The sequence below is a fragment of the Salvelinus fontinalis genome, chromosome 6 (genome assembly GCF_029448725.1).
Source record: "Salvelinus fontinalis isolate EN_2023a chromosome 6, ASM2944872v1, whole genome shotgun sequence".
NCBI classification, from domain to species: Eukaryota; Metazoa; Chordata; class Actinopteri; order Salmoniformes; family Salmonidae; genus Salvelinus; species Salvelinus fontinalis.
Genome location: NC_074670.1, coordinates 29862113 through 29882001, shown reverse-complemented (window position 1 = coordinate 29882001; position 19889 = coordinate 29862113). Strand labels below are relative to the sequence as shown.

Here is a 19889-nt window from a genome sequence, read left to right as displayed (position 1 = left end):
TGAAATGTTTTGTCCAGGAAGTTGTCTAAGAGGGATTACATTTTTGTTTGCCAATTGTTTTTTGGTAGGTTTCTACACTACTTTCCTTCCATATATAACATTTCGTAATGGTATGCAGTTTGTTCGGCTTTGATGCCTCATGTTGAGTATTGCTCTGTTCAAGTAGACTGTAATTTTGCTATGATCTGATAGGGGTGTCAGTGGGCTGACCGTGAACGCTCTGAGACTCTGGGTTGAGTTCGGTAATAAAGTAGTCTACAGTACTATTGCCAAGGGATGAGCTGTAAGTGTACCTACCGAAGGAGTCCCCTCGAAACCTATCAGACCCAGCGTGCGATAGAGTTGCAGGATTTGTGACCCGTTTTTGTTGGTTGTTTTGTCGTAGTTGTGTCTAAGGGGGCATATTGAGGAGGGAATGCTGTCCCCTCCAGGTAGGTGTTTGTCCCCCTGTGTGCTGAGAGTGTCAGGTCCCTGACTGGTTCTGGTGTTTTAGGTTGTCACAGACTAGAACATGAAAATGGTTGATCTCCCTCTCTAGGATGGAGAATCTGTTGTCATTATAGAATGGATTCTAGTGGGGGTATACAAGTAGCACACAGGAGGACATTTTTCTCTGTTATTTCAAACCAGATGTAAAATGCTCCTGTTTTGATTAATTCAATAGAGTGGGCTAGTTCTAATTTACACCCAATTAGCATACTCCCCGAGTCGCTTCCCTTTTTCACTCCTGGTAGTTTGGTGGATGGGACTACCAGTTCTCTGTAACCTAGAGGGCAACCAGTGGGTCTGTCTCCTCTATACCATGTTTCTTGTAGGATGACAATGTCTGTATTTCTAATGTCTTTGGTGAAGTCTGGGTTCCTGCTCTTTAGGCCAAAAGCAGATGACCTCAGACCTTGGATGTTCTAGCATGATATAGTAAAAGCTTTGTGTTCCATAGTGTCCAGTGTTGTGCTTTGTGTGGTTACGCCTCAGACTAATAGGTGTGAGCAGAACATACTGGGCACCTGATACATGCCTCTTTGGTCGCTGAATGGGGCTTGGGCGGGTGTAGGAGTGGGGGTTGGGCCTATTGCTCTGCTCACGGCCTGGGCGTCTGTTGCTCTTTCTCTATCTCAGGTGTTACGGTACTTCTAAAGACAGCCAGTATGACGGTACTTCTAAAGACAGCCAGTATGACGGTACTTCTAAAGACAGGCAGTATGACGGTAATTCTAAAGACAGCCAGTATGACGGTACTTCTAAAGACAGCCAGTATGACGGTACTTCTAAAGACAGCCAGTATGACGGTACTTCTAAAGACAGCCAGTATGACGGTACTTCTAAAGACAGCCAGTATGACGGTACTTCTAAAGACAGCCAGTATGCCTAACGTTCAGAGAGGAAGAAAGAGATGAGAGAAAGCCAGCTAGTCTTAGCAGGTGCACTTTTTCCCTTGATTCATACTTGAACAGGGAGGGATGAAAACATACAATTATGAAACTACAGAAGCTATGTTGAATACATTTTCTTGTTCATAAAGTCATGAAATGTTCAGAGTACATTGAGGAGAGTTAATGCTTCCAATACATGTATAAACATGAAAATTGGCAAAAATGGAGTTAAAAGGTTTTCATCCGACAGCAACGAAATACACACACACACACGCGCACACACGCATGCACTCATACATAAACATAATACACACACACACACACACGCACACGCACACGCACACGCACACACACACACACACACACACACACACACACACACACACACACACACACACACACACACACACACACACACACATTCAGAAAATTCAGTGGATTGTTATACTGTATGGGACATTATTGTCCAGGAGTTAACAATGCATTGTATTACTATGTGATGTCATCAGAGAGCATCATAATGCTTTCTGTTGAAACCTCAATGACCAAAGTCTTTCTGGATACGGTGGTCTCGGTGGTGGCAGTGTGAGGGGGGAGAGAGCGGTGAGGGGAGAGGGGTGGAAGGCAGGGGAGGGAGGGAGGAGATGTAGAGGAGGATGGGAGAGTAGGATGGAGGGAAAGATAGAGGAGATGGAGAATGGAGGGAGGTGGGGATGGTGGAGAGGGAGGTGTAGGAGGGGCAGGTGATGAGGGGGTGAGGTGTGGGGGGCGAGAGAGGAAGAGGTAGAGGAGGGTGACGAGAGTGCCATACTGAACGCTGTGTGTTGTAGAATGTAATGATGTTGGGTGGGTGGAGGAGGGTGCGTCATTAGAGGCTGCAGTATGGGGACAGGAGGATGAGGAGGGGGGAGGCTGGGGGTAGAGTGTGTCTGTACGGGGTGTGCGTCTAGCTTTAGAGAGGTATTTAAGAAAGTGGAGTGTGTGTTTTTCTCTTGAGTCTGTGCCACATGTGTATGAGTGAGTGTGGGGTGTGTGTATGGCTCTGGGGAGGGGGTATGGTGAGTGTGTGCCGGTGTGTGTGTCTCTGTCCCCTGTAGCAGTCTCTGCATGTGCTCTCGTGCCTGCTCTTGCAGACAGCGATACTTGCCCATCTCTTCAGCGCTGAAGCTGATTGGCTGTTGAGCCAGAGGAGGGGTGGGGTCTTGTGACCACTGACCCCTGTGAGGTAAAGTTTGGGCAGGATATGAGGTCACAGCAGGATGTGATGTCAGGGAAGGACAGGACGTGTCCTCTCCAGTTTTCTTAGGGCTCGGAGACAAGAGGGGTTGAGGGCATGGTCGACCACTTTGGACCGCTCCATTCGTCATACTCTCCTTCCCTTGGTTGTGGTCCTGGTCCTGTGTTTGGACCTGGTCTTGATTGTGGTCCTGTTTCTCTGTTTGGTCAGGGTCCTCCCTCTCTCTTTCTGCCCATCGTCTCCTAGTTCCTCTCCTAATTGCTGGTAGTTTCCCGATAAGTGGCAGTAGCATAGTCCTGCTGGGGTTCCCCTCTCTGGGCTTCGGGTGGGCTTTGGGCTCTCTGTCTGAGAGACATGTAGGCTGTGCTGTGGGGTTGGGGCTCCTGTCCTGTGGATGGGTGATATCAGTGCTGGGCAGAGGTCTAGGAGGAGTAGGTTTGAGGCTGGGGGCTTGGTGTTTCTTCTTGGTGGGTGAGGGACATGGTGCTCGCCTGGGCACCCCTGTTGTTTTTCTCCCAGTCAGGTTGAGTCTTGAGTGGGTACTAAAGCTACTCCACCCCCCACTCAGGTCTGACACACTGGTGCTGCTGCTAGAGAAGCCTGGGCTGGGCTGTCGGGGCAGCCAGTCAGGGCTAGAATCAAGCCAGGGGCTAGAGATGGGGCATCTGGTAACCTGCACACTGGGAAGAGACTGGGAACCAGGACTGGGGCTGTGTCTATGGTCAGGGCATCTGGTTGCCCAGTCCCAGCTAAAACTATCAGGTCTGGGGCTGGGGCAAGGTCGGGATCCCTTCTCCCACCTGCTCCAGCTCTCTCTACCTTCAGTGGACCTCTGTCTCTCCCAGTTGTCATCCCAGCTGTATCTGTCCTCCCTGCAGTATGTCCCCCTGTCCTCCCAACTGTCACTGCTGCCCCAGGTACATCTGTCTGGGCTTGAGTCTACTGGTCCTCTGTTCCAGACTTTTCCCTCCCCAGGACTAGATCTCCACCCCCTGAAACCCTCCAGAGTTCTGTGACTGGGGGTCGAGAGATACCCCTGCCAGCCCCTTCCACTGACTCCTCCAGGGCTGGATAACCTGCTGACCCAACCCTGCCTCCTACTCCCCCAATCCCTGTTCCCTCTCTCCCTACCACTTTCCCGACAGTCTCTACTCCTTCCATCCCAGCTCTCCCTCCTTCCACTCTCTGTTCTTTCCCACTCCTCACTCTCTGACCACTTCCTACTCATGTATTTCCTGTTTCTGTGGGAGTATTTACTCTTCCTCACTGGGCTACAGGAAATATTGCTACCATGGATGTTGTCATGGCGACTGTAGACTGGGTAGCCCCCGCTGCAACCGTGGAGACCACCATATGCCACTGAGAGGTTGTGAGCCTTTTCCCAGGGCGACCCGAAAGTAGAACACAAAGAGGAGTCTGAACTCCAGTAGAAAGGCCATCCCTGCCTTTCTCCTCTCTCCACCTCTCCATATCTCTCTCTCTCTATCTCTCTATACAGCTGAGACTCTGTGCTGTAGTACTCTGTCCTCTCTGTGACTCTTGGTGCAGAGTTATAGTTATAGTGATGTTGGTCTCTACTGTGACTCCTGTGAAGCCTCTGTCTGTCAGAGCAGGGCACAGACTCAGAGTCACACTCCCCCAGAAGGCACAGAGTCCCACCCCTCCTCCTCCTCCCCCCCCTCCTCCTCTTTCCCCCTGCCTTTCTTCTCCTCTTTCCGCCCGTCTCTCCCTCCCGCTCTATTTCCCTGTCTCCTTCTCCCCCTCTGTCTCCGTCACATCTCCTCTTTCCGCCCGTCTCGCCCTCCCGCTCTATTTCCCTGTCTCCTTCTCCCCCTCTGTCTCTGTCACATCTCCTCTTTCCGCCCCACCAGGTGGAAACAGAGGTTATGACGCTCCTAAGACGCTGCCGCTCTCCCTCACCCTCATTTGAAGTCCCATTATACCTTTCCCCTCTCCTCCTCTTCTTCTTTGTGCTGTCGTTTACATTTTGGCATGACACATCTGTCGGAGTGCTTACTGAACCGCCCACGAAGTGTGTGCGTGAGCTGGCAGTGTGCGTACACACACATCTAACCTCACTTGCACACACACAAACGGCAGCGCAAGGCTGGATGACAGCCTCTAATTTAGGCCTGGGGGTTCTGACGGCTCGATCTCTCTCCTGTATCACATGTCCTCCTAATCTGCCTCTTTGGGGATTGTGGGGGTTTGTGTGAGTGTTGTCACCGCGAAGGGGGTCACCATTCCCGAAGAGGGGGTGGTGCAATCTGAACCCAGATTCACCTCCACTCTCTGGCACTGTTGCTTCTGCCTGGAAGGCTGCTGTCACTCCATGTGCTTCTGTCTTCTCTACAACGTGACAGGATGATGAGTGTGTGGCTCCCTCATCTGTCCCGCCTGTCTCTGTATATAGATCTGTATTGGATTCTACATTTTCTGTGTCCTGAGGAGGAGGCTGGGAGCTAGGGAACATGAGGGGGTTGGACTCTTCTGTGTGTGTCTCTGTCTCCTGCTGGCTTGCTGAGTGGTTACAGTGTGACTTGGTTTGACAGTGGTTGTGGTTGTGTTCAGAGTTACAGTGTAGTGGGTTGGTGTGGGGTTGCCAGTGTGTGGGCTTACAGCTGTAGGAGAGGTGTGGTTTGGCTGTGGTAAACTGCAGCAGTTCTACTGGCCATCTCAGACGGGTGGATCCGTCTCTGGCAACCACATGGAGATAGGAGTCAGACATAGGAGTCTGATTCACCTCATGGCCCTGTTGTCTGTGCTCTGTACCCCTGTTCCTCTCCTCCCTCTCTTCCCCCTCTTCCCTCTTATCTGCTGTCCCGTGTTCAGAGCTCTGGTCTGTTTCTCTCAGTCTGCCGTTGTGGGTAGGACAGCCTGGGTCATGGCTAGCAGAGAACCTGTCTCTCTCCTCCCCTCCTCTCTTCTCTCTTCTCCCCCCCCCCTCTTCCCCGCCTGAGGGTTCTGTCTTGTTTCCGGGGTGAAGGCTGTTGGTTGGTTGCCCTATTAACAGGTTGTCTGGGTGACGCAGCCATAGTTCATCTCTTCCCCTTCCCTTCTCCTTCATCTGCTCTCCTCCTCCTCCTCTCCCCTCCTCCTCTTGATGGTCTGAGAAGACAGAGGCAGATGGCTCTAGCCTCGGGCCCCTCCTGGAGAAACAGAAGGAGACCCCCACCCTTCCTCTGTCTCTGCCCCAAGGAAAGTCAGGGTCCTGGGGAGAGCTGTTCAGGCGAGGCTGGGGATTCTCCAGAGAAGATCCACATCTGGAATGCAAGGCTAGGGGTGGGGATGCTTGGAAGGGCCCTCCAGGGAAGGTGGGTATGTGGGTAGGATCCTCTGGCTGCTGGGGCTGGGAGGGAGAGAGAGGCTTGGTTTGGAGATGGGGGGAGTCCTTTCCCTGGAGGCTGAGCGGGATGGTCTGGGGCTGGGTTAGAGGTAGGGTAACAGCGGGTCGCTGGGAGTTCCCTGTGGTTTGGATTAACCCTGTTTGGGTCAAGGGGACATAGTGGTCCCCTGGTTTGTAGTCTCTCTCTCCACAGTGTCTCTCTGAATGCTGGATCTCAGCTCTCACTGTCCCTGGGAACCTAACAACCTGGCCTCGTACCCTGGTGCAAAGGAGAGGGGGGGGGGGGGGGGGGGGGGGGGGGACGAGAGGATAGCGGAGAACAGAATAAATATAAAAATGTGAAAATGTGAAACTCTGTCCATATTGTGCAGTTTACTGTGAGTGTTCATGTTATATTAACTCAGCCTGTGCTTACAGTATCTAGGCCAGCTCTTATATCCATCACTCTGAGGAATAGAGAAACTGACAGAGTGTATGCACGTGAGCGTATGTGGACAGTTTGTGTGTATCATAGAGATTTCCCTGCAGTGCGATTGGAAAGCAGGTCTCTACACACACACACCGTCTTACCTGTGTGTCTGTTGTCGTAGCAGTGCTAGTTGGTGCAGGCGTCTCAGAGCTCTCTCCTGCTTGCGGTCGTCCTTCCACGACTTAGACGCAACGTTCCGAGCAAACTCCCTCTGCTTCAACTCCTTCAGTCTCTACAAGGAGGAGAGGAGAGGGTCAGAGAGTGTGTGTGTGTGTGTGTGTGTGTGTGTGTGTGTGTGTGTGTGTGTGTGTGTGTGTGTGTGTGTGTGTGTGTGTGTGTGTGTGTGTGTGTGTGTGTGTGTGCGCGTTGTGTGGAAACTCTATTTCAGCTCCCTCTATCTGTGGGAAGATCCATCTCTGAGTGTGTATTGTCTATCAATCAAAAGTATGTGTCTACAGACTCATTCAACTCTGATAGAGAGAAACATGTTGGTTCTACATGCTCTGCCATAGAAACTGTATCACAGGGAGAATGGTGATGATTGAGGACTGACAGTGTTATAAGCCTAATGATGATGAGTGTTGCAGTCTGTCAGAATGTCATCTCTCAGCAGGCTGCAGTGTATCAACCCTTCAATCATCAGCCTAAATGCCAGCAACCATCTGTCACATTAATATGGACTTCATCATAAGAGGATCATTTCGGAAACTTACTTCATTACGCGAATCTCAGTGATTAAGCCTGCTTATTGAAATCTTACATTGAAGACATTGACTGGAGTATGGCAGGGAGATGATGTTACTAATAGAAACTACAGACCACTGATAGGATAAATAAAGCATAAACAGCACTACAGGAACTGCATTGGAAGGCCCTAAAATCCCTCTAACTTAGAACCCTCTAGAACTGAACCTGGAACTCGCCTCTAACTTCCTAGAACCCTCTAGAACTGAACCTGGAACTCACCTCTAACTCCCTAGAACCGTCTAGAATTGAACCTGGAACTCACCTCTAACTCCCTAGAACCCTCTAGAACTGAACCTGGAACTCACCTCTAACTTCCTAGAACCCTCTAGAACTGAGCCTGGAACTCACCTCTAACTCCCTAGAACCCTCTAGAACTGAACCTGGAACTCACCTCTAACTCCCTAGAACCCTCCAGAACTGAACCTGGAACTCGTAAGATCACAGCAAGCATCGTCTCTGTATCATCAGTGCTGAGAAACAGACCACTGTGTGGGTTTCCTCTCCATCGGTCTGCTCCTTCAGGCGTGCCAGCTCTTTCAGGGAAATAGTGATTCATGTCTCTTTCTCTCTTTCTCTGCCTTCCTTTGTTAATCATTTTTCATCCTACCTTTATCTGCACTTGGCAGGTAGAGGTATATATATATGTGTGTGGTGTGTGTGTGTGTGTGTGTGTGTGTGTGTGTGTGTGTGTGTGTGTGTGTGTGTGTGTGTGTGTGTGTGTGTGTGTGTGTGTGTGTGTGTGTCAGTGCGTCTGTCTTCAGGCTGTAGAGGGATGTAAGGTGTCTGACAATAGCTGCATCACTCTCCTCTATTCTATCAGCCTCTCTCTCCTCTCCTGTCTCCCCTCCCTCTTTCCCTATCTCCCTCCCTCCCTCTCTCTTTCTCTCGCTCTCATTAGTTGATCATATTTACACCTAACTCAGCATCTCCATCATTTTATCTAGCCGCTAACTATCTATCCCAACAGTTGATTATTTCCTGCATCTCTACCTGACGTCGTTCAGTCAAACCTTCCCTCCTCTCTTCCGTCTTTCTCTCTCTCTCCTTCCCTCCTTACTCCTTCTACCCCTCCCTTCTCACTCTCCTCTCTTGTTATCATGAAATCACACACATAGTAAACTCTAAGGGCACATCTTGACATACTCAAATGAGCATGCATTTATTCATGCACACTCTCACCATCACACCTCCCGTGGCTGCTAATCAATGTCAGATAAATTCATCCTGCTAATCCAGGAAAACACACACACACACACACACACACACACACACACACACACACACACACACACACACACACACACACACACACACACACACACACACACACACACACACACACACACACACACACACACACACACACACACACACACACACACACACACACACACACACACACACACACACACACACACACACACACATGTTGACAGTTCTCAGGTTAATCTGTAGTGAGCAGAACACAAACGAGTGTTTCTGTGTGTTATCACTCACTACTTAACATCCCACTGTCAGCTCACTGTAGACGGCTTTGATGTGCTCTACTGCTGCTGTGTGTGTGTGTGGGGGGGGGTTTATGTGTGTTTGAGTGCATGCGTCTACGTGCCTACACTGGTGTACGTGCCTGCGTACGTGTGTGTGTAGGTAGCGTACAGTAAGGAGCTTTGGGTCTTTGATGCCAAATGCTGGTATGTGAGAAATATTAATCATATTCCTACTCAGATGCATACATAATACATAACTAACTCTCTATCCGTGTGTATGTGGACATGATTAACTGTACTTGTTGGACCAGAACCCACAAGAATAGTAAACACACAAGCACTTGACCAACTGGGGACATTTTGTTAGTCCCCACAAGGTCAAATGCTATTTCTAGGCGGTTTAGGGTTAAGGTTAGAATTAGGGTTAGAATTAGGTTTAAGGTTAGGGTTAGGAGCTAGGGTTAGTTTTAGGGTCAGGGTTAGGAGCTAGGGTTAAGTGCAAACACTGAAACTTAAAGCAGATATGTCTTCAGTTAATAAGTATTCAACCCCTTTGTTATGGCAAGGCTAAATAAGTTCAGGAGTAAAAATGTGGTTAACAAGTCACATAATATGTTGCATGGACTATAGTGTTTAACATGATTTTTGAATGACTCACACATACAATTATCTGTAAGGTTCCTCAGTCGAGCAATGAATTTCAAATAAAGATTCAACCACAAAGACCAGGGAGATTTTTCAATGGCTCGCAAAGAAGGGCATCTATTGGTAGATGGGTAAAAAAATCAGACATTGAATATCCCTTTGAGCATGGTGAAGTTATTAATTACACTTTGGATGGTGTATCAATACACCCAGTCACTACAAAGATACAGGTGTCCTTCCTAACTCAGTCTCCGGAGAGGAAGTAAACCGCTCAAGGATTTCGATGACTTTGAAACAGTTAGTGTTTAATGGCTGTAAAAGGAGAAAACTGATGATGGATCAACAACATTGTAGTTACTCCACAATACTAATCTAAATGACAGAGTGAGAAGAAAATTTTCCAAAACATGCATCCTGTTTGCAATAAGGCACTAAAGTAAAACTGCAAGAAATGTGCCAAATAAATTAACTTTATGCCCTGAAAATGCAACACAACCCATTACTTTCCATATTTTTAAGCATAGTGGTGGCTGCATAATCTTATGAGTATACTTGTAATCGTTAATGACTGGGATGTTTTTTAGGATAAAAAAGAAACAGAATGGAGCTAAGCACAGGTAAAATCCTAGAGGAAAACCTGGTTCAGTCTGCTTTCCACAAGACACATGGAGATGAATGCAGCTTTCAGCAGGACAATAACCTAAAACGGAAATCTACACTGGCGTTGCTTACCAGGAAGACAGTGAATGTTCCTGAGTGGCCTAGTTACAGTTTTGACTTAAATCTGCTTGAAAATCTATAACAAGGCTTGTAAATGAATTTGACAGAGCTTGAAGAATTTTGAAAAGAATAATGGGCAAATATTGTACAATCCAGGTGTGCTAAGCTCTTAGAGACTTACCCAGAAACTCACAGCTGTAATCGCTGCTAAAGGTGATTCAAACATGCATTGACTCAGGGGTGTGAATACTTATGTTAATGAGATATTTGCAAACACTGATATTTTTTTTTCATTTTGTCATATGGGGTATTGTGTGTAGATGGGGGAGACTAAAAATATTTAATCCATTTTAAATTCAGGTTGTAGCACAACAAAATGTGGAATAAGTCAAGGGGTATGAATACTTTCTGAAGGCACTGTAGGTAGAGGTAAAAGTGACTAGGCAAGCAGGATAGATAATAAACAGAGTAGCAGCAGCCTATGTGAAGGGCGTGAAAGTGTGTCTGAGTGAGTGTGTGTGTGTATGTGGCGTCAATATGCATGTGCTTGTGTATGTGTGTATTGGAGTGTCAGTGTAGTATGTGTGAGTGTGTGGGTATTGTCCAGTGAGTATGCATAGAGCCGGTGAAAGGTAGCCAATGCAAATAGTCCAAGTAGCATGTTCCGCAGTCTTATTGCTTGAGGGTTAGAAGCGGATCAATAGCCTTTTGGTCCCAGACTTGGCGCTTCAGTACCGCTTGCCATGTGGTAACAGAGAGAACAGTCTATGACTTGGGTGGCTGAATTCTTTGACAATTTGTATGGCCTTCATCTGACACCGCCTGCTATAGAGGTCCTGGATGGCAGGGAGCTCGGCCCCAGTGATGTACTGGGTCGTATGCACTACACTCTGCTGCGCCTTACGGTCGGATGCCAAGCAGTTGCCGTACCAAGCGGTGATGTAGCTAGTCAAGACCCTCTCAATCTGGCAGCTGTATAATTGTTTGAGGATTTGAGGGCCCATGCCAAAATTTGTTCAGCCTCCTGAGGGAGAAATGGCATAGTTGTGCCCTCTTTACGACTGTATTGGTGTGTTTGGACCATGATAGTTCCTTAGGGATGTGGACACCGAGGAACTTGAAGCTCTCGACCCACTCCACTACAGCCCGGTCAATGTGAATGGGGGCGTGCTCGCCCCTCCGTTTCTTGTAGTCCACGACAAGCTCCTTTGTCTTGCTGACGTTGAGGGAGAGGTTGTTGTCTCGACACCACACTGCCAGGTCTCTGACCTCCTCCCTATAGGCTGGGTCATCGTTGTCGGTGATCAGGCCTACCAGCGCCGTGCCGTCGGCAATCTTAATTATGGTGTTGGTGTCGTGAGGGGCCCCGTGTGGGGCCCCGTGTTGACGGTCAGCGTGGTGGATGTGTTGTTGCCTACCCTCACCATCTGGTGGCGGCCCGTCAGGAAGTCCAGGATCCAGTTGCAGAGGAAGGTGTTTAGTCCCAGGGTCCTTAGCTTAGTGATGAGCTTGAAGGCACTATGGTCTTCAACGCTGAACTGTAGTCAATGAACAGCATTCTCACGTATTCTTAGCTTGTCTGGTAGGCTTGGGCCACTAGGCAGCTCATGGCTGGGTTTCCCTTTGTAATCCATGATAGTTTGCAAGCCCTGTCACATCCGACGAGCGTCAGAGCTAGTATAGTAGGATTTGATCTTAGTCCTGAATTGATGCTTTGCCTGTTTGATGGTTTGTCCGAGGGCGTAGCAGGATTTCTTATACGCATCTGGATTAGTTTCCCGCTCTAGCCTTTAACTCAGAGTATTTTAGCTTGTAAGCAGGAATCAGGAGGATATAGTTATGGTCAGATGTGCCAAATGGAGGTTGAGCTTGTATGTGTCTCTGTGTGTGGAGTAAAGGTGATCTAGAGGTCTCCGCCTCTGTTGCACAGGTGACATGTTGGTAGAAATAAGGTAAGATGGATTTCATTTTTCCTGCATTAAAATCATTGGCCACTAGGAGCCACACCCCTGGGTGAGAATTTTTGTGTTTGCTTAGGGCCCTATACAGCTCGTTGAGTGCGGTCTTAGTGCCAGCATTGGTTTGTGGTGGTAAGTAGAGGGCTATGAAAATTATAGATGAAAACTCTCTCTGTAAATAGTATCGTCTACAGCTTATCATGAGATATTCTAACTAATGCGAGCAGAACCTCGAGACTTCCTTAATTTTAGAGACCACACACCAGCTCTTGTTAACAAAGACACCCCCCCCCCCCCCCCCCCCCCCCGAGTTTATCCCACGCTGCCGTTCTGTCCTTCTGATGTATAGAAAAAACAGCTAGATTTATATTTTCCATGTCCTTGTTCAGCCACAACTCAGAGAAACATAGGATATTACAGTTCTTCAGATCACGTTGATAAGATAGTCTTGAAAGGAGCTCCTCCAGTTTATTCTCCAGTGATTGCACGTTCGAGGGAAGAGGTGGTTTACCCACTCGCCGATGTAGTCTTGTCAGGTATCCCGCACGCTGGCCTTTATAACACCGCCTCTTCCATTTTTGAGTGTCGGGATTTGGTCCTGGTCCGGGATGAGCAGCATGTCATTCGACCCGACTCATTGAAGTAGAAATCCTCATCCAAATTGATGCTAGTGATCGTTGTTCTGATGTCCAAAAGCTCTTTTCAGTCATAGGAAACGATGGCGGAAACATTATGTACAAAAGAAGTTAAGATCAGCGCAAAAAAACACACAAAATAGTACAATTGGTCCGGATCCCGTAAAACAGCTGCTATTCCCTCCAGCACCATAGACCTGGAAAAAAGCACTAGAAAATAAGAGGTAAGGAGTGGAGAGGAAGGGTAATGACTCAACTTCAACAGTGAAGAGGCAACTCGGGGATGCTGGTCTTCTTGGCAGAGTTCCTCTGTCCAGTGTCTGTGTTCTTTTGCCCATCTTAATCTTTTATTTTTCTTGGCCAGTGTGAGATATGGCTTTTTCTTTACAACTCTGCCTCGAAGGCCAGCATCCCGGAGTCGCCTCTTCACTGTTGATGTTGAGACTGGTGTTTTGAGGGTACTATTTAATGAAGCTGCCCGTTGAGGACTTGTGAGGCATCTGTTTCTCAAACTAGATGCTTGAATGTACTTGTCCTCTTGCTCAGTTGTGCACCGGGGTCTCCCACTCCTCTTTCTATTCAGGTTAGAGCCAGTTTGCGCTGTTCTGTGAAGGGAGTAGTACACAGCATTGTACGGGATCTTCAGGTTTTTGGCAATTCCTCACATGAAATAGCCTTCATTTCTCCGAACAAGAATAGACTGACGAGTTCCAGAAGAAAGTTCTTTGTTTCTGGCCATTTTGAGCCTGTAATTGAACCAACAAATGCTGATGCTATAAAACAATTATATATTTCCTTTATTTAACTAGGCAAGTCAGTTAATAACAAATTCTTATTTTCAATGGTGGCCTAGGAACAGTGGGTTAACTGCCTTTTTCAGGGGCAGAACGACAGATTTTTACCTTGTCAGCTCGGGGATTTGATCTTGCAAATTTCCAGTTAGTAGTCTAATGCTCTAACCACTAGGCTAACCTACCACCCCAGATACTCAACTAGTCTAAAGAAGGACAGTTTTACCGCTGAAAACAGTACAACAGTTTTCAGCTATGCTAACATAATTGCAAAAGGGTTTTCTAATGATCAATTAGCCTTTTAAAATTATAAACTTGGATTAGCTAACACAATGTTCCATTGGAACACAGGAGTGATGGTTAATGATAATGGGCCTCTGTACGCCTATGTAGATATTCCATTAAAAAATCTGCCGTTTCCAGCTACAATAGTTGTAACGGTCCTGACCTGTTTTATGTTGTTTTTGTATGTGTTTAGGTCAGGGCATGTGTTTTGGGTGGGCAGTCTATGTTATCTGTTTCTATGTTGGTTTTGGTTGCCTGGTATGGCTCTTAATTAGAGGCAGGTGTTTTGCGTTCTCCTCTAATTAAGAGTCATATTTAGGTAGGGTGTTCTCACTGTTTGTTTGTGGGTGATTGTCTCCTGTGTCAGCGTGCTTCGTGTATTTGTAAGTTCGTTTGTTCAGGTCTGTCTACATCGTTTTGTTATTTTGTTAGTTATATCAAGTATAGTTCGTTTTCGTCTTTGTCTGTTTTGTTTATTTAATAAATCCATCATGTATTCACAACCCGCTGCGCCTTGGCTCGATCACTACTCCACCTCTTCTTATGAAGAGAGAGAGGAACGCCGTAACAATAGTCATTTACAACATTAACAATATCTACACTGTATTTCTGATCAATTTGATGTTATTTTAATGGACAAAAAATTTGCTTTTCTTTCAAAAACAAGGACATTTATAAGTGACCCCAAACTTTTAAATGGTAGTGTATATATAAAAAAGTATTATTATTTGTAAAAAAAACATCCAGAACATTAACCATGTGTCTTCTCTTGTTTGTTTTTTTATCTCATTGACTAATTTATCCAGACCAGTCCCCATGCTGGTCTCAGAGCAGCGTGAAACGGTGCTGAAATAGTTGACCACATGTCATTCAGTGACATTTATTCCCATAGTAATTAGCTTTGGATCCATAACGAAATAAACACCTGCATTACAATTACAAATCAGGGTTATTGATAAACGTATATATTTGTAGGGTTTGATGTATTTTTTTGTTGGGGCAAATCTGGTTTTAGACTCGGTAAAATGGACTCACTGATGGTTGAAGATGATCATCGATCGGCAAAGGCAATCAACATCGCTCTAATCATAGTCAGAAGACAGTTGAAGAAACTTGTGTGGACTGGTATTAAGGAAAGCATAAATACTGTATAGTATATGGTTGATCCAACATTTTGTGGTTGCATGAGGTTTGGAGTTAGAAACGTCAAACTTTAGAGTACTTAATACATTGCAAGTTGTGTGTGTGGGGGGGGGGGGGGTTCACACCTACAGTAGCCGAGCTACTAGACTATCCTTTGTAATGGTTGAAGAGACTATTGTCCTGCTAATAGCCCATCATAGAAATGTTGTTTGCAGAACAGCCTGCTATGCTTGTTTTCTCCCTGTTTTTAGATGGAGAGAAACCAAAATCCCACCGCCCGGCCGGCCAAACCCTCCCCTGGTGGGCCAATTGCGCGTCGTCTCATGGGTCTCCCGGTCACGGCCAGCACGGGTATCGAACCAGCATCTGTAGCAACGTAGTTTGCACTGCGATGCAGTGTCTTAGACCGCTGCGCCACTCGGGTGGCCCATTCACAAAGTTTTTAATGCTGATCAATTGCCTTGCACAAAGTATCTAAAATACTACTTAAACAGGACTCTTAAATAATTAAATTGAAATGTCAATACATTTTTTGGATCATAGATACAATGAGAAAATATGGGGGAAAAAAATTATATTTAAATGTTAATTATATAAAGCAGCCCGTGCCTGAGAGTAGCCACAATCGGCCTGAGCCCCAAGTAATACATCTGGGCCAGATAACTCACACCGGAATCGGCCCAAGGCCGATCATCACCAAGACATATGCTGGACCCTATGTCAGAGAGGTGTTTTTGGGACCACTTCATGTCTATTATCCTGCTAATAGCCCTTGTGAAAACATGTTTTCAAAAGGCCTCCAGGGCCAACAGAGAAGTTCCTTACTTTTTCCCCCTTCCACTTGCCTCTTCCATTTATTCCCATAGTTATTCGTTATGGTTTGCAATGAAAATGAGGGCATAAACTGGGTCAAGACGCCAGCACAGTAAGTAGACCTTTATGTAGTAAAATACATTTAAATAAACAAGACCTACAACACTGTAACAACACAGTACTCAACACTAGTTAGGCTCATGTCGCCTACGGTAGGCCTACAGTATATCTACAAATATTTTTTACATCTCTACATGTAGGTTTCCTGATTTAAACCCGATCGAACTTGTTGCAACTAAAATGTATTTGAAATAATCATCTGCATGTTTGCCTGGCATGGATTGTGACTCCATCTCGTTCCTCGCCCTCTTCAACTCTGCCAATGCCGCCTGACTCTCGCCAATGACGCGACTCTCCGCCAAGAATTACATTTAGAGGATTGGAGGATTCTAAATTAATATGTAAGGGGCATTTTTCATTAGGGCAAATCTGGTCTGTGAGAATATCTAAGGGGCTTTTATATCATTATAATGCATGGTTAATAATAATAATAATAATCGCTTTGTTTAAAAAAATTATGATATTTTGGAGATGATTTAGTTTCAAATAACAAAGTGAGCGATTGTAATCTGAATAAATTGGAAAAAAGCCATTCTTGAACATGGGGTGAGACATTCTTACTAATTTGTAAATAAAGCCAGTTTGTTATTTAGAATGATTTATTTCTGTTTTTAGAGGAAGAGAAACCAAAAGCCCACCATGCCTATTTTTGGGAAAATCTTCAGTCCACATGTCAAGTGAAATTCCCCCATTGTATTTACCCAAGTTCTCTCTTAACTCCAGGACCACTGACAGTTTTTGTTGTTGTTGCCTGTTGCAGGACTCTAGTGCCAGAGGAGACTCTCAGACTGAAAACGCCTCCATTAATTGCCACAGTTTAGACTACCGATAGATCAACATTCTAACCCTCCTAGTGTGGTGCAATGACAGAATGCCACCATCTACCACAAACGGTCGCGGCATAAAAGAACAACAGTACGTAATCAGTGTGTAATGTGTTTCTGTAGTGTTATACAATCCCAACATGTTTATTTCACTACCCCTGACAGGAAGAACAGACGTGTCATTATAGCGGCAGCCTCTGAATCACAAACAGAACAGCCAGCACAAATAGGCTACATTAACTAGTCTCTACATTACAGCTCGAAAACTGGTGTGTGTCTGTATATGTGTGTGTGTGTGTGTGTGTGTGTGTGTGTGTGTGTGTGTGTGTGTGTGTGTGTGTGTGTGTGTGTGTGTGTGTGTGTGTGTGTGTGTGTGTGTGCGTGCGTGCGTGCGTGCGTGCGTGCGTGCGTGCGTGTGTGTATGTGTGGGTACAATGCCCATGGCTAAAGTCTCTCTGCCACTCCTATAGCTTGTTTCATGTCTTTGTGCTGGCAACAACAAAGCCTTAACTCTGGGCTGCTGTAATTCATGTTCAGAACAATGACAACTAAGCAACAGCTTTATGTTTATTTTACGTTTCTCTGTGTAGGATGAGACTGGAAGACTTGGTCTGCGTGTGTGTGAGGGGAGGTTTTGCGTGTTTCTGCTTTTGTTTTTGTGTGTGTTTGTTACCTGTCTGTGTGCGTGGTCGTAGGAGTTGATGTGGTTGTCATACTCCTGGTGTCTCAGGTACTGTTTCTCACACAGCTGACAGAAGAAACTCGACTTCCCATCATCCTCCACTGTACCTGCTGCACTCTCACCATGATCCTAGAGAGAGAGAGCAAAAGAGAGAGAGAGACAGAAGGACAGAGAGAGAACATTTGTGGAGAGAGAGATAGAGATGGAGAGAGAGATAAAGAGAGAAGGTGTAGAAAGAGGGAAAGAGAGATGTTAGTTATGCTGTCACAGATGTCAACTCCAGATGTTCTGTCCTCAGTGGGATTTATGGAAAGCAGCAGGGTGGAGTGGGACAATTTCATCCTTCATAACACTACGTTAAACCTTCATAACGCTACATTAGATCTTCATGTCACTACGTTAAAACAGACTTGTGTTGGTGTGGTTGATCTTGATCTAAGAGAGGAGACATGGGCCAGCCTAGGATACAATAAAAAAAAATCTCACCTGCCCACCCCCTCACACACACACCCAGTCATGCGTCTAGAGTGACTTGACGTGAGTGGGTTTCCTCAGCGGCCACCCCTTAGGACACAAACAGCTGTCTATCTGTGTGTGTGTGTGTGTGTGTGTGTGTGTGTGTGTGTGTGTGTGTGTGTGTGTGTGTGTGTGTGTGTGTGTGTGTGTGTGTGTGTGTGTGTGTGTGTGTGTGTGTGTGTGTGTGTGTGTGTGTGTGTGTGTGTGTGTGTGTGTGTGTGTGTGTGTGTGTGCGTGCGTGCGTGCGGGCGGGCGGGCGGGTGGGTGGGTGTGTGTGTGTGGGTGTGTGTGTGGGTGTGGGTGGGGGTGTGTCAGTGTGTTCACGCTCTGCAGCAGAATGTAATTTCCCTGAGGCTAGGAGCTGCCAATAAACACTACTGAATCCTGCTCTACCCTGACATGATGGGAATTTAATTTGAGTCTCTCTCTCCCTCTCTCTTGCGTTCCCTCTCTCTCTGTGCCCCTTTCTCCATTTCTGCCCATTCTGTCCCTCTGTTTCCCGCTCCTCCTCCCATTACCTCTGCCTGTTTCCTCTACACTTCCGCACCCGTCTCTGTTTCCCTCCCCTCTTCCCCCTCTTTCTTATTCTCTCTCATTTTCTTCTGTAAGCTCTAGGTCATACAGTGACAGACTCCATCGGCCCCAATTTCCTCAGTAATATGCTTGAGCCAAGGAAGAGAGAAAGGAGGGAGGGAGGGAAGGAGGGGTGGTGATGGAAGACAACACAAAGGGAGGGAGGGAGTAGTAGAGAGGGGGGTGTTTGTGTTCAGGTAATATTAGAGCAGTGAAAATGTCAAAGTGACACTAATCTTTAGAGGCTGGAACATGGAGTTATAAAAAGGTGTGTGTGTACTGTATGTTGGTGTATGTGTGTATTTTTGTGCACTTGAGTGCGTGTGCACACTTGCTTGTTTGTATGTGTGTGAGTGAGTGAGTGTGTGCATATACATTTGTGTGTGTGTGTGTGGGTGTGTGTGTGTGTGAGTGAGTGAGTGAGTGCGTGCGTGCGTGCGTGCGTGAGTGAGTGAGTGAGTGTGTGAGTGAGTGAGTGAGTGAGTGAGTGAGTGAGTGAGTGTGAAAGCCCTCAGAAGAGAGAAATTATGATATTTTTGAGTCCGGGTTTTGGAAAGTAATCACTTAGCATATGGCCACGCTTGGTAAAGTCAAATCACCTCTTTCTAGGCTGTTTTGACATTTCACCCTCTTCCTCTGAGCTATGCATCTCTCCCAAGTGGAACATCAGCAGAAATGTGTCCATTGAAGTGATTGAGCAAATCTGGCCACATAATAATATGGTGATAGAACTTGGACAGAAATAACTTCAAGTTGGTTTGGGGCTTTAACATCTGCTCATGGATTTCTTTGGACACTCAAGTTAGTATGCTAAGCTAATGAGAGGCTGCTGAAAATACCTACATTGGTTGCTTGGCAACAGTTCAGGTACACTGTAAGTGGAAACATCATCAAACAACATAGTTTTAGGGGTAAATTCTCCTTTAATTATGGCTAGGGGTCCCGCTAGCGGGACAACTTCCGGTGAAACGGGAGGGCGTGCAATTCAAATAAATAATCATAAAAATTATGGATATTAAACATTTAGGTACATACATACGATGTCTTATATCGGTTAAAAGCTTATGTTCTTGTTCTTCTAACTGCACTGTCCGATTTACAGTAGGTTTTACCGCCGAAAGCATGCCATGAGATTGTTTGAGGACGGCGCCCCAGATCAAAATATTTTTCCACCGGCACAAGTTTCATAAATTCACAAATAGCAATGAAATATTCACTTACTTTTTGAAAAACTTCCTCTGATTTGTCATCCAAAGGGTCCCAGCTACAACATGTAGTGTTGTTTTGTTAGATAAAATCCTTCTTTATATCCCAAAAAGTCAGTTAAGTTGGCGCCATCGATTTGAGTAATCCACTTGTTCAACATGCAGAGAAAGGAATCCAAAAAGCTACCGCTAAACTTTGTTAAAACAAGTCAAAATACGTTTCTATTTAATCCTCTATTTAATCCTCAGATACCCTAAAATGTAATTAAACTATACATTTTCATATGGAAATAGTATGTTCAATAGGAAAGCGATATTAA

General features: G+C 46.2%; 1 protein-coding gene across 1 annotated transcript in view; it reads right to left on the bottom strand.

The window, feature by feature from the left end:
• Window positions 1–4321: 4321 nt before the first annotated feature.
• LOC129857596 (G patch domain-containing protein 8-like) overlaps window positions 4322–19889 on the bottom strand; it is a gene marked incomplete at its 3' end in the record, with an annotated part of 54615 nt that continues 39047 nt past the window's right edge. The window contains exons 2-4 of the mRNA XM_055926026.1: window positions 17267–17404; window positions 6527–6657; window positions 4322–6215 (exon numbers count right to left, since the gene is read on the bottom strand). Coding sequence (XP_055782001.1) covers window positions 4322–6215; window positions 6527–6657; window positions 17267–17404 — 2163 coding nt within the window. The remainder of the gene's footprint in view (window positions 6216–6526; window positions 6658–17266; window positions 17405–19889) is intronic.